Source organism: Pteropus medius, unplaced genomic scaffold (genome assembly GCF_902729225.1).
Source record: "Pteropus medius unplaced genomic scaffold, Ma_sr-lr_union100, whole genome shotgun sequence".
In the NCBI taxonomy this organism is placed as follows: domain Eukaryota; kingdom Metazoa; phylum Chordata; class Mammalia; order Chiroptera; family Pteropodidae; genus Pteropus; species Pteropus medius.
Genome location: NW_024352785.1, coordinates 18876904 through 18891359, shown reverse-complemented (window position 1 = coordinate 18891359; position 14456 = coordinate 18876904). Strand labels below are relative to the sequence as shown.

Sequence of the window (14456 nt, the reverse complement as noted above, 5' to 3'; positions counted from 1 at the left end):
GCCTGCAGTCTAGACCAGCACGGTGGCCAAACCTAATGTCCTTTCCAAAGGTGGAAAAATTTTGGATGCAAATGGAAATAAAGAAAAACAGTAGCTATGGGTAAAACAAAGAATAAATTAATGAGGAAAATCGAATATTATGCTAACAACTCAAAAAGCTCAGTGCAAGAGACACCATCTCTTAGCTCAATTATATAGGCATACCTTGTTTTACTGTGCTTCACAGATGTTGTTTGTTTGTTTATTTAAAAAAAACAAACAACTTGAAGGTTTGTGGCCACCCTGCATCAAGCAAGTCTATCAGCACCATTTTTCAAACCAGCTCTGATGATGATTGGCATTTTTTAGAAATACAGTACTTTTGAATTAAGGTATGTCCATTGTTTTTATAAACATAATGCTATTGCATATTTAACAGACTATAGTATAGTGTAAACATTATTTTATATGTACTCAGAAACCAAAAAATTAAGTGTGACTCACTTTACTGCAATATTCGCTTCACTGTGCTAGTCTGGAACCAAACACAATATCTCTGAGGTATGCCTACATCAGATGTCTGAAAGGGTGAAGCCATTTATTGCTGGCACTACTTATGCTTTTGGAACCTGAACAGATCAAATAGAAGCCTGCAAACCTGAGTGGCCTCACTCTGGGAGACATTCTCATATATAATGGACGGGACAGTTATTAACGACTGAAGAGGATTCTAGTACTGTGCCAGTACAAGGCTGTTTTATTTTAAGGGATCTGTGTTCGAAGACTGGTAGGTGGATTGTAACACTGTGGTTTATAATAAATATATATATTTGGTCTTCATCCTGGTTTCTGGTGTAGAGCTCCTAAAAACTGGAATATCCTAAGTGTTAAGAGCAATGAAATTGTCTTGTGTTAATAAAATGACTTCTGGAAAGCTTCATTAAGGTCATTAAAGTTGAATCATATGAAACTGCCAACATTTGACTGTTTTTCATTTTTGAAACAACAATTTCATATCGTTCAACCTAATACTAATTTCTAAATCAACTGTGGCAATTTATACTTTCCAAAAAAACCAACTCTCTCTAATTTTCCTAATTTATTCATCTGACCATATGATTATTTGCTTACAATCTTTTAATCACTATCATATTATAGTGAGTTTAATGTTAACATCTATAAAAATTCTTTCTTGAACTTCTGTAAAAAAATTATGGTATAAGTAAAACGTTCAATAAAATTTCAAATTCTAAGCATCAATTCTTAGTCCATATCTAAACTATAAACCCATAAGAAAGCCACAGGTTGCTTCCAGGGATTCTATGAACACATATGTCAAATTTATATATGAGTGCATACATGTATTTTCTTGGAAAAGAACCCATTAGCTTCATCAGATTCTCGAATGCCCAAATTCCCAAATTTTAAGATTGTTTTTGAAATGACACTTTACAATGTACATAAGTAACAAATGTGATGAAAATTTTATGAAATGAAGGGCAAGAAAAAAAGTCAACAAAAATACCATTTAGGAGTACAAAGATTCCAGTGTGAATATATATTTACTTCCATTTTACTCAAAGAATTAAAGATAACATATAAAAATACAGAAGGAATCAAAATCATTATACATTATTGCTTAGTCTTCTGTAGACTCTGTGGATATGTAAAGACATGTGGCTTTCACCGAGGTTTCTAAACTCTTAAAAAATAGGTTTGTTATCAAAGATGAACTAAGAGTAAGATCAAGGCAAAAACAAAAAACAAAACAAAAAAAAGGAAATGAAGGTAACAGGAAATAAAATGTAAGATAAAGGGGAAACTAAATGTAAGGTGAACATAAAACCAGAAGAAGTAAAAATTTTTTATCTTAGAGTAAGGAAAACAATCATAAAAACAGAAAAAATAAGGAAAATAGTGCTTAACCATATAATTTATTACCTTTTCAAAGACAGTTGAAAAACAAAAGTAGGGAGGCACTGAAACATGAATAAATAGGAAACTGAAAAGCAAAGAAAAAAAGGCCACTTCCAATGAAAAATATAACCAAATTTTTCATTTTGAAGACAGTATCGCAAGTTTCTCTGTAGCATACTGAAAACGAAAAGGAGATAACTAACCTGTTGTACAAATTCCAAAGGCACTGGGGTAGCCTGTGTAAATGTTTCGAGGTGAATACCATGGACAGGATCTTCAACTATCAAACAACCAATGTCAAACCACCTGTAACAGAATATATGACTTACCAGCTATTTACGTGCTAGATAATCTATAGCAAATAGACAAAAAGTAAAAAGTATAATCATTCATGTAAAACATTAGCAGATTTCAAAAAGGAAATGTTTTTCTAATTTTTAAAAGGACAATCTATAAAAACAATAAATAAAATTACCCTGTTGGCTTAATTCCAAGAAGAAAAAATAAGAATAAACAACAAAGAAAAAGTAACATGGAAAATTCCTTTTCTTTTAAGGTGGGGGGAGAAGAATGGGGTACTCAAATATGCAACAGATAAGTTTACTCATATAGACATGCAAATAGTTTGTTATAATATTTTTTAAAAGTCACTTGAGAAAATATGAGATTTTATATTACCATCTCTATCATTAATACAGAGCCAACTAGCAAAGTTATTAGCAAATTAAAAAATAAGCTCATTCAAAGGAAATAACAAATCCTTTCTTCATGCCTAATAAATCTTTTAATTACATTTTCTGAATTGTTCACAATTAATCACTCTATGAAAACAGCTTCACGATTAAAATGGACTTAAGTGAAATCAACTGTAACACTTCTAGCATTTTAGCTAACCAAAATCATAAACCAACACATGCAGGATATGCAGCAAGAAAATGTTCAATGTCTATTTTTAAAAATATATAGATCTAATAAATATAATGAAATATAAAGTGGATCAGGAGACTAATTTACATATTCAAAGCAACAAGTATAAATAGAATAATATAAGCAAAGAAGTATACATAGAAAAACAAGCAACCTTTCTGAGTATTAAAATAGTAGTTTGTAGTATTCGTATCCAAAAAAATTTAAATTAACTTTAATAATTTACTTGGTATACTAATCAATATTTTATTTTGCTTTACTTTGCACAATTTGTGTAGAGATAGTGGAGAGTAATTGTAGTGACTTAATTGTTAAGCATGGTCTTCCTGAAAAGAAGTCACTGAAGGGAGAAGTAAAGAGATTTTGTGATGCCAGTGAATATATTTTAGAAAACACCAAGGTCCCTTTGCTCTCTAAAATACTATCATAGTCCTGAACATGTCAACCTGGATATTCCATTCTCTTCAGCTCAATAAACCTAAAACTACAATATCCGTCATCCCCACCAAACCTGTCCATTTCTTTCACTACCAGTGCCATTGGCTGAGAAACTTTCAGTTCTCTTCCCTCTTATTTCTACTTCACCTCGCTCCCCACTCCAGGCAGAGTGGTGATCTTCACTGATCACATTCAAGGACAGTCACTGAGAATCTCTCTCCCTCTCCTCCTTATCCTCTCCATGTGGCTGGTGAAACTAAGATGGACTTGACCAATCTTATACGGAGGCCACTTATACCTGTAAAAGGCTTAAGAACTGTAGTTCTAAAATATTTAGATTCTGTGTGGCAAAAAAAATTTAAAAACAGAATCTGGGGAACTGATATAGATGAATCAACTTGTATTTTACAAAAATAGGCCATCTACTATCACCAGTCAATTCACAGAACAAAGGACATTTTAACACATTTTAAGAACATTTTAGCACATTTAACATATAGCCCAAGATTTTACTATTTGATAGGTTTATCTCAGATTAAGGACAGTCAGTCCATGCTTACAAAGGCATTTTTCCATGTGTGTTATACACAATATGTTAATCAACAGCATAAACTGAAGCCAAGTTCGTCACAGACAGCTAGCTCTACGCTGGCTCTACTCTCTGCTAGAAACCAAAGACATTTGGGATTTCTTTTTTTGGCCAACTTGCTCTTTCTGGATTGGTCTTTTCTTGCCTCATTTTCTTGAATTTATCTTCTGTGCATTTATCTCCCACAGGAACACCACAGAGAGAAGTAGCCAAAGAAAGAACTATCAAGTATTTTAGATCCTGGGTTTGCTGTTTGTTCTCCTGTCCTCCCTCTCTCCCCCTTCTCAACTGTACTATCACAACCTTTTCATCCTCTCTCCTCCTTAACCCATACTAGAAGTCATCAACAGACTTCCTAATACTATTTATGATTTCTAATATGCTACTTTCCTGCTAAAAAGGAATTTGGTAGGAAAAAGACCACATCGAGGCATGATGGAGTAGTTTATGGCAGGCCAGTGCTCTCAATAAATAGCTGGACATCATCTACTTAAAGGCATCAAAGACCCACAGAAACAAAGAGGGCAAAATCGAGTAACATTCTGGACAAGGAGAACCTTTCAAAGGTGAGCTAAACACTGAGTGCAACCCAGCTGCAACTCAGCTTAGTCTGCACAGACACTATCATCTTACACACCTCACAATTCTGTTTAATAAAAGAAAGGGTGACTCTCCTCAAGTTAACATGAAAACTCCACAGTTTCTTATAAACAACACCTGGCTTTTAAAGATTACTAGGCATTTAGAGAGCAACAGATTATCAAACCGAAAGAAAAAGAAGACTAAAGTAGACCCGCATGTGACTCATACACTGGAATTAGTAGACACGATTTTAGCATATTCAAGAAAAGAGGTAAAGATAGCCAAAATAGATGAGAAGATACTCCTATGCAATCGGTAAATTGAATCTATTTAAAAAAAACAAATGAAAAAAAAAACCTCAATGTATAGGTGAACAGCATGCTAGACAGTAGAAGAGGTGGGACTGTTGAACCTGAAGACAGGTGAATAGAAAATACTCAAACTGAAGAACAGAGAGAAAAACCGGAAGGTAAGAGGCAGTGACAATGTGAGAAATGTTCACAATGTGAGAAATGTTCACCTTCGGACAGTATTTCACAAGCATGTAAATAGAGTCCTCGAAAAAGAAAATGGGCCAGAAGCAATCTCTGAAGATATAATGGCAAAAAATTTTCCAAAACTGATGAAAGACATCAATTTGATGACAGAATCAAGCTCAGTGAATCCACAAAATATTAAATACAAGAACAAATAAACCTAGGTACAGCATAGTAAAACTAATAAAATGATAGAAAAAAATCCTAAAAGCAGCCAGAAAAAATAACACATTATCTTCACAGAAACAATACTGAAATGGATGGCTAACATCTTAACAGAAATGACAGAAGCCAGAAAACAATACAGCTCTTAAAGTGCTGAAAGAAAAGAACTGTCGACTTAGACTTCTATATCCAGCAAAAATATCCTTCAAAAAGCACTTTCAGATAAACAAAAGCTCAAGAGAGTTCATAGCTAGAGTTTTCCATTACAAAACAGTACCGAAGGAAGTTCTTTAGGCAAAAGGAAAATGATTCCAGTCAGAAAAACAAAAACTGTAGAAAGGAAGCCAGAGAGTAAACATAAATGAATACTAACTGCACAGGAAAACAGTAGTAATATCTTAAGAGTTTCAAATGTATGTAGAATAGAGACGTGACAACAATGCTGCAAAAGATGAAAAGGGTAAATGTTATTAAGTGGTTCCTGTATTCTCGAAAGTCATCATTTTTATTATAATGTAATATATTAAAAAGGCACAATGTAATCACTAATGTAATCACTAAAGTAACCGTTAAATGAATAGTAAAATAAGGGGTAGAGGGAAAAACAAAATAATGATCACTGGGTGGTTCCCTGGTGCTTACACAGAAAATTCAAATTTCTAGCATTCAAAGCTCTTCACAATCTGTCCCCAAAGCTCTTCTCGATTTCTTATCCAACAAACGTTCAGTGAAGCTGATATATAATCATATAATCACTGACCTCAGAATATATATTAATTATATTCAGATTTTTCCTCTATTCAGAATGTCCTATTCTTTTCCACTTATACAAATTCTACCCACTCTTCAAATCCAGTTTAAGTTCCAATTACTCATGAATTTCATCTGACATTACCTCCACTGAAATTATATATAACATTTCCTATCAGCAAAAAATTACATACTTTCTTATACAATCATTTAAAACTACTTATGTATATATATTTTCTCTTCTAACAGGTCTATAATATACCCTTAAAGTTGGAGAATACTTTTTGTACACTATAGCCACAAACTACTAGTACTAGGCACTGTTATTCAATACTCAACAAATAAAATATTAAGAAAAACAAAACCACAATGTGATTACTAAAGAAGGTAGAGTTCCAAAGTTGGGAAGTTATTTCAATATAAACCAATACATATTAAAAAGAGTTCTGCTATAAAAAAGCCATCTAATAAAAGTACAATGCTCTCAAAAACGATGATAAATTGTTTTTTTTTTCCCAAACCAAAGAGATGGTAGCTTAGTACAACTCAAATCTGGTACCTGCCACCAGGTTCTCTTGTCCACATGCTCCATTAGTTTGAAAATTATGTAAATGACTGTGTTTGCTACTGGTGGTCAATATCCAAGTCAATATACCACTGATCACTTTATATTTAGTGCTATTATATTAAGTGATTATTAACAGATTCTTAGAACACAGATATTATCATCTCCATTTTACAGTTAAAAAGATTAGAAATGTGAGCTGAGCTACACAGGTCACATAGCTAGTTAAGTGATATAGATAAACCAGAACATACTTTTCTCTCTGGCTCTAAAACTGGATACATTTTTTGGCTAGGTATTCACTGTGAACCTCCCAGACCCAATTATATTTTGCTTTGAAGGGAAATATAATAAGCCTCTTACTGAACAATTATACATCAAAAATTGTACATCCTACAAGAAATGGGCAAATTCCTAGAAACATACAACCTACCAAGACCAAGTCATAAATAAAAAATCTGAACAAATCTATTACTAATAAAAGTATAGAATCATTAATAAAAAACTTCACAACAAACAAAAGACAAGGACCAGATGGTTACACTAGTAAATTACACCAAACATTTAAAGAATACCAATCTTCAAACTCTTCCAAAAAATTCAAGTGAAGGGAAGGTTCCCAAACTTACTTTACAAGGCCAGCATTACCTTGATACCAAAATCAGACAAGGATACAAGAAAAAAAAATACACAAGTAAATATCCCTGATGAACATAGATGCAAAAATCCTCAACAAATTATCAGTGAACCAAATTCAGCAATATTAAAAGGATAATATATCATGAACAAGTGGATTTATTCCAGGGATGAAGGATGGTTTAACACACAGAAATAAGTCATCAATGTGATACACATTAACAAAACAAAGGCTAATAAGCATATGATCATCTTTAGATGCATAAAAGGCATCTGACAAAATTCAAAACCATTTATGATAAAAATTCTCAACAAAGTGGGCACAGATAGAACATACCTCAACATAAAGGCCATATATGACAAGCCTACAGCTATAATCATATTCAATAGTGAAAAGCTAAAAGCTTTCCAAGATCAGGAACAAGATGAAGATGCCCACTCTCACCACTTTTATTCAATATGGTATTGGAAGTCTTACAGCGATTAGGCAAGGAGAAGGAAAAAAAGGTATCCAAGTCAGAAAGTAAGAAGTAAAACTGTCACTATTTGCAGATAACAAGGTATTATATTTAGAAAATCCTAAAGACTACATCAAAAAAACTGTTAGAGCTAATAAACAAACACAGTAAAATTACAGGATACAAAATTGACATACAAAAATCCGTTGCATTTCCATATGCTTAATAATAAACTATCAGAAAGAAAAACTAAATCCCTATCAAAATTTCTATGGCACTTTTCACAGAAATAGAACGAAGAATCCTAAAACTTGGATGGAACCACTAGACCCTGAATAGCCAAAGCAATCTTGAGAAAGAAAAGCTGGAGGCATCATGCTCCCTGATTTCCAACTACAGTATAAAGCTGTAATAATCAAAACGGTTTGGTACTGGCATAAAAACAGACATATAGGTCAATGTAACAGAACAGAGATCCCAGAAATAAACCCGCATATATGGTCAATTGATTTATGAGAAAGGAGTCAAAAATATACTCTGGGAAAAGGACAGTCAGTCTCTCTAATAAATACTTCTGGGAAAACTGGACCACTATCTTTATACCACACACAAAAATTAACTCTAAATGGATCAAAGATTTGAACATAAGATCTGAAATTACAAAACTCTCAAAGAAACTATGTCCTTGACATCGTTGTTGGCAATGATTTTTTAAAAAAACAAGTGGGAACACATCAAATTAAAAAGCTTCTGCAGAGCAAAGGAAATTGACAAAATGAAAAAGCAATTTACTGAATGAGAGCAAACCATATATGTGATAAGGGGTTAATAGCCAAAATATATGAAGAATTCATAGCAAAAAAAAAAAAAATTAATATTCTGATTATAAAATGGGCAAAGGCTTGAATAAGACAGTTTTCTAAAGAACGTACAAAGATGGGCAACAGGTACATAAAAAGGTGCTCAACATCACTAACCATCAAGAAAATGCAAATCAAAACCAAATTAAGATATTTCCTCACACCTGTTAGAATGGCTACTATCAAAAAGGCAAGAAATAGCAAATGCTGGCAAGGATGCAGACAAAAGGGAAATCTTGCACCCTGTTGGTGAGAATGCAAACTGGTGCATCCACTATGAAAAATAGTATGGAGGTTCCTCAAAAAATTAAAAATAGAACTAGGTATGATCCAGCAAATTCCACTGCTGGGTATATAGCCAAAGGAACCGAAAACACTAACTCAAAGTGTCTACTAGTGGATGAGCTGATAAAGAAAATGTGACACCTATGCATGTACATTTGCGCACGCACGCGCATACACACACATACACACACACACGAATATTATTCAGCCATGAAAAAGGCAATCTTGCTGTTTATGACAACATGCATGGACCTTGAAGGCAATATGCTAAATGAAATAAGTCAGACAGAGATAGACAAATACTGTGATCTCAGTTATTTATGGAAACTAAAAATAAACAAGAAAACCAGAACTCAAAGAGATATTGAGAACAGACCGGTGATTGCCAGAGGTGGGGGTGGGGGCATGGGTGAAATGGTTGAAGGGAGTCAAAAGGTACAGACTTCTAGTTACAAAATAACTCATGGTGATGTAATGCACAGAATTATACTGTACTGTATGTTTGAAAACTGCTAAGAAAGATCTTAAAAGTTCTAAGGAAAAAAATATAACTGTGTTAAAAAAAAAAAAAAAAGCCTCTTACTTGTCAGGTAGCAATTCTGCAATGAAGTTTTCTACTGACACCGCAGTCTGTTTTTCATGGATCACTCCAGTGCGACGCAAAGTATCTATCCGTTCTTGAGCCCCCTGAATAACAAGTGTAGGTTAGACACCATTTCAAGTTATTCAGTATTAAACATACTAATTTATGATTATACAAGCAATATATGCATACATTTATGTACAAATACATATATACTCACTGTAAACATTCAAATACAGAAGACAAAAAGTAAAAAAGTCCAATTGTGTTCCATCAGTATAGTATTAACAGTTTGAACTGTACTTTCCAAATTATTCCAATGTGCATTAGTATTTGGGTTGCTATTGTGAAATAGATTATTTTTATATTCTATGTTCCAACTGGTTATTACTAATATAAGGAAACTACGTAATTTTTAGTGCTGATCTAGCAAGAGGCCCTCTAAGTAAAAATCTTTTATCAGTCCCAGTAGTTGTTTAGTTGATTCTCTCTTGAATTTTCTGAGTAGGCAATCATATCGACAGTAAATATGTCTTTTCTCTTCTTATAACCTTAAAATATGCACCGAACTGGAAATGTGTACATTAGACCAAAGCTTATTCAGGAGTATTTTAACCATTTATGAAACAAAAGTGAAGGTCTGTGAACACTATACAGATAACTCAAAATCATGAATTAAATCTATTAGTTGAAAACTAAAAACTGGATTAATGAGAACAAGGTTTATTACTTTTATCTGAATCACTTCAAAAATAGCCATCATGAAGATGTGTGAGAATATGTTCGAAAAGCAAGATAAAAACTTCTACTTCTGAATTAAATCGGCCATGGATAAATACCTATTTTTATAATGGATAGCAGAGCTTAATAGTGAATGAGATAAAGTGATCAATTCTTATTCAAATGAAAACTGAGAAAGCTAGGACACTTCTAGAGACAACTGAATTTATCTCAGAGATAACTGAAAGAAAGAAGGTGACAACTGTATGAGGACAGGGAAACCAATTTAAGACATAAGCTTATCTGAGTGAGGAGTTTCTCCAATGTAGGATCTAAAATGGACATCCAGAAGGATGTTCCACCCCCTAAAGCAGCAGCCAATGACATATATCTGTGGAGAATGTCACACAGAAAATAAAATCCAGGAATCCAATCAGATGCTGAGAATGTGGATACAGAATAACGTACAAGAACAGGACTAAAAGATTGGTGGTTTTTGATGCTTGATGAAACATGGAATTCTCAGAGGAATATCTTTGTATTTGGATTTATTTTTAATTTATTGTATAGCTTTCATGAGTGTACTCATCTTGATAAATACAACTCTATACACAATTTTATTTTAAAAACCATATTGTCTTTAGGTATCTATTAATAGTTAATATAAGGAAATTACTTTTTATTCAGTTACAAAAAAGACATTAGCTTAAAAAGATGGACGAAAGAAGATATGATTTAAACTACAATAAAATCAGGACTGTATTTTTGCTTACTCTTATATCTCTAGTATCTAGCAGTGTGTAACCTAACAGGCATTCAGTAAGAACACATTACATGAAAAACAGAACAAAGGAAAAAATAAAGGGCTTCTGAAGCCTTATAGTGCTAATGTTAAGAACCTATTGTAAATATGGCTTCACCAAAGCTAATAATACTAAATGAGGCAGGTGTTGAATTTGAAAGAAAATATAACAGATAAGATAAACTTAATTCTTTATAATATATATTGTAAATAATATATATTTATAATATTGTAAATTTATGTAATTCACTCCTCCAAAGAGGTAGTTATGGCTTAATTTTAATTAAGAAGCTTAAATAAATAAATAAAAAGAGGTCAAATGTGTGGTGACAGAAAGATATCTAACTATGGGCGGTGAACACACAATGCAATATATATATATATATATATGCCTTAATGTTAAATTGTACACCTGAAACTTACTGGATTTCGTTAACCAATGCCACCATAATAAAAAATTAATAATTTTAAAATAGATTACGAACCCACATAAATTATAAATCTTTGAATTGAACCCAGCAAAAAAATAAAAAAAGAAAAAAGAAAAATAAATGTTAATTCAGTAACTGTTAGGGAATTAGTGGGATGTTTAGAAATTCATCCCTCTTTGAAGGTGGTATTTTAGCTACACATTACAACCAAGTATTTCTAGATTTTATGCTTCTGGAACAGAGACTAAGTTTGTTCATTTCCTTTATCCTACAGCTCTGGACTTTATACTTCATAGGGGTCACAAAATATTTCATTGAAATTAGCATCTATAAGAGAGATGAAAGTGAGCTAGGTAGACATTTTTAATTCTTTTTTTCTTTGCTTGTTTATGGAATCTGGAAGAGAAAAAGAGGGGGTTATACTGACCTCTCTTCTCCTCCAACCACATTATTAAACATGGCATCTTTTGGAGTCACAATTACAGACACTTTAATATTAGTCCCTACCAAGGGCTTAAGAATAGAATTTTACCTTTATTTTCTAGCAGTATAATAGGTGATCAAGAATTAGGTAATATAGAGGCTACACTGAAGTAATTATTTCAGAACTGAAGTAAGATACACAAAGGCCCCTAAGAGCTTATCCTGTACTCTAAGAACTTAGAGACTTGGTTTAGAATATTAAAATTTCATGCTTTTTCATATATGCTTGTAGATATTAATTACATCTGAATATGAGCTATAAAACAATGGTCATAACAATGACTGGCTTGTCATATTTAGTGCTATGTTTTTCATGATTGTGCCTTTTCTTGCTGATTTTGCTGTTTAAAATGGCCCCCAAGTATAGTGCTTTATAAAGTGCTGTCTAGTGTTTCCAAGCACAGGAAGACTGTGATGCACTTTACAGAGAAAATGGGTATGTTAGATAAGCCTCATTTAGACATGAGTTACGGTACTGTCAGCCATGAGAGTTCAATGTTAATGAATCAATGTTAATGAATATATATATATATGTAAAATATATATGTATTTTATATATAGTACATATATATGTATTTTATATATAGTATATATATATATATATACGTACATATATATCAAGGCATATTTAAACAGAAGCAAATATAAAACAAAATTATGAATTGATCAGCTGGCAAAAATGCTGTGACTACAAGCTCATAGGAACCTAACCCTGAAGAAACAGAATTAAGTGTAAAGTATTATTAATAATGACAGTAATAAAAACTTATAGGACTCAAGGGTTATTATATCTTTAGTAATTGATTTGAACACTGAGTTAAGATCTCTTTTAGGACTACTTAACTTTCTTTTTGTGTTCTCTGCATGATTCCTCCCCTCCCCCCAATAATCGTAACCAATCTTAGGTTTCTTTAAAACTCCCCTGTATCTTCATAACACTATAGAGCTGTCTAATTAAAAACCAAGCTTACCATTATTTCAGTATGTAAAAACCAATTAGCTCCATAGAAACCACAGAATTATCAGAATTATAAAAAAATTAACTGCCTGTTTCTATATCCTGAAAAAGGTGTTCTGTTACTCACTTTTAATCCAGCTGCATAGCCTACTGGTTGAGGGGCAATGTTGGACTGAACAGCTTCCCCTATAACCACGGCTAAGCCAAAGACCTCCTGGAAGGCATCCCGGATAGCAGCAACTTTTACTTCTTTATTTGAAGTCACTACAATATCCAGTTCACCTCCAGATTCTACAAAGACCAGAAGAAAAGTTTGATTCAAAAATAATGGAATTCTCATAATTCCCACCATGTTAACATTTAATTTGCAAAATTATCACTAACCTCACAGAATGATCCAAGATACAGGCATCTTATTCCAACAAACGCTTAGTCCTGAACAGTATACCAAATTTTCCGTAGTTTTAAAAACGAGAATTTAATTTAAGCAGAAGATGGCGCATAACTTTTAATGGTTCTGAGTATCACATCTACCACAAATAGAGCATACTGTTCTGTAGTCTGTGAAATACTGTTCCAGAATTTATTAGTAGCTCCCCGTGAAAACAGTGTTCTGTGGTCAAATAAGCTTGGGAGATGATGCATGCCATATTTCTTTCTTGGAAATTTACAATGCACATTAACATAAAGATTCTGAGAAATCCAACAATTAAAAATCATGGCTTTAACCCAATACTTTTCATACTTAAATCTGTTTGTGGAATACTTTTTTAGCATATAATAACAACTCCTAAAAAGTGTTCTACAGTATCGATTTGAGAAATAATGTTATAGCCACTATGAAAAGTTTATTTTTTACTATATTACTCTATTAATTTAGCCAAGTTTCATTTTCTGATTAGTTTAAACTCTGGACTGACACATTTACTGCATTTTTAAGATAGCAAATCAAAATAGTTTTTCTGTTAATAAAGACATCCATCTATTATACACTAAATTCTAATACCATATGGATGCCATAGTTGCCAGTCCTTCATCTATGGAGCAATCACAGAAACTAAATATCTGGCTTGTGAAGGGTAAGTTACACATTTGGGATGCTCTATAGAAAATGAAAATGACTATTACTGATATAATTTATCAGAGTTGCATTAAACAAGACTACCATAAAATGTGCTTTTTTATCTAGAAAATAGTTTAAAATATGAGTTAAACATTTTTATTTTATGTCCCCATCACTGAAAACAAAAAGCATATACCACAAATGGATATTTATAAATTATACATCCATTACTGTCCTAACACAAATATGCAAGCAGAAATAAAAAGTAAAATACCAACTTTTATAAAACTTGAAATTGAAAAAGGCTAAGAGCGATATGAAATTAAAATATTTTAAAACATTTTTAATATTTCAATTATTCAAAAACCTGAGTACTATTTAAAGTAATTTGATCAAATATGCCTGATCGTTTTTAAAATCTTGATCTAACATTTTGTGATACGCTGAATTCAAAGGCCTGGTCCTAAGCACAGTATATTTTGCTACTTGGCATTAGGCAATCACTGGTAAGAGATTTCTTGAGTTATAAAATATTTTTCCTCGGAAACGATGCTATGTTTCTCCCTAATATCTTGTAGAACAATTGAAAATATTTTCCAAATATTTGGGCTTTCTATTATGGATCCCTTTTTTCCTAATTGACATAACGTTCCACAGATCCTATCTTCACTGGAATTTCAGAAGTTACTAAAACCTAAAAGCAATGGCTCACATAGGAGAGAAAAAAAT

At 32.4% G+C, this 14456-nt stretch overlaps 1 protein-coding gene across 1 annotated transcript in view; it reads right to left on the bottom strand.

Moving 5' to 3' along the window:
• PRRC1 (proline rich coiled-coil 1) overlaps positions 1-14456 on the bottom strand; it is a 35894-nt gene that overhangs the window by 9234 nt on the left and 12204 nt on the right. The window contains exons 6-8 of the mRNA XM_039848600.1: positions 12792-12955; positions 9271-9374; positions 2100-2202 (exon numbers count right to left, since the gene is read on the bottom strand). Coding sequence (XP_039704534.1) covers positions 2100-2202; positions 9271-9374; positions 12792-12955 — 371 coding nt within the window. The remainder of the gene's footprint in view (positions 1-2099; positions 2203-9270; positions 9375-12791; positions 12956-14456) is intronic.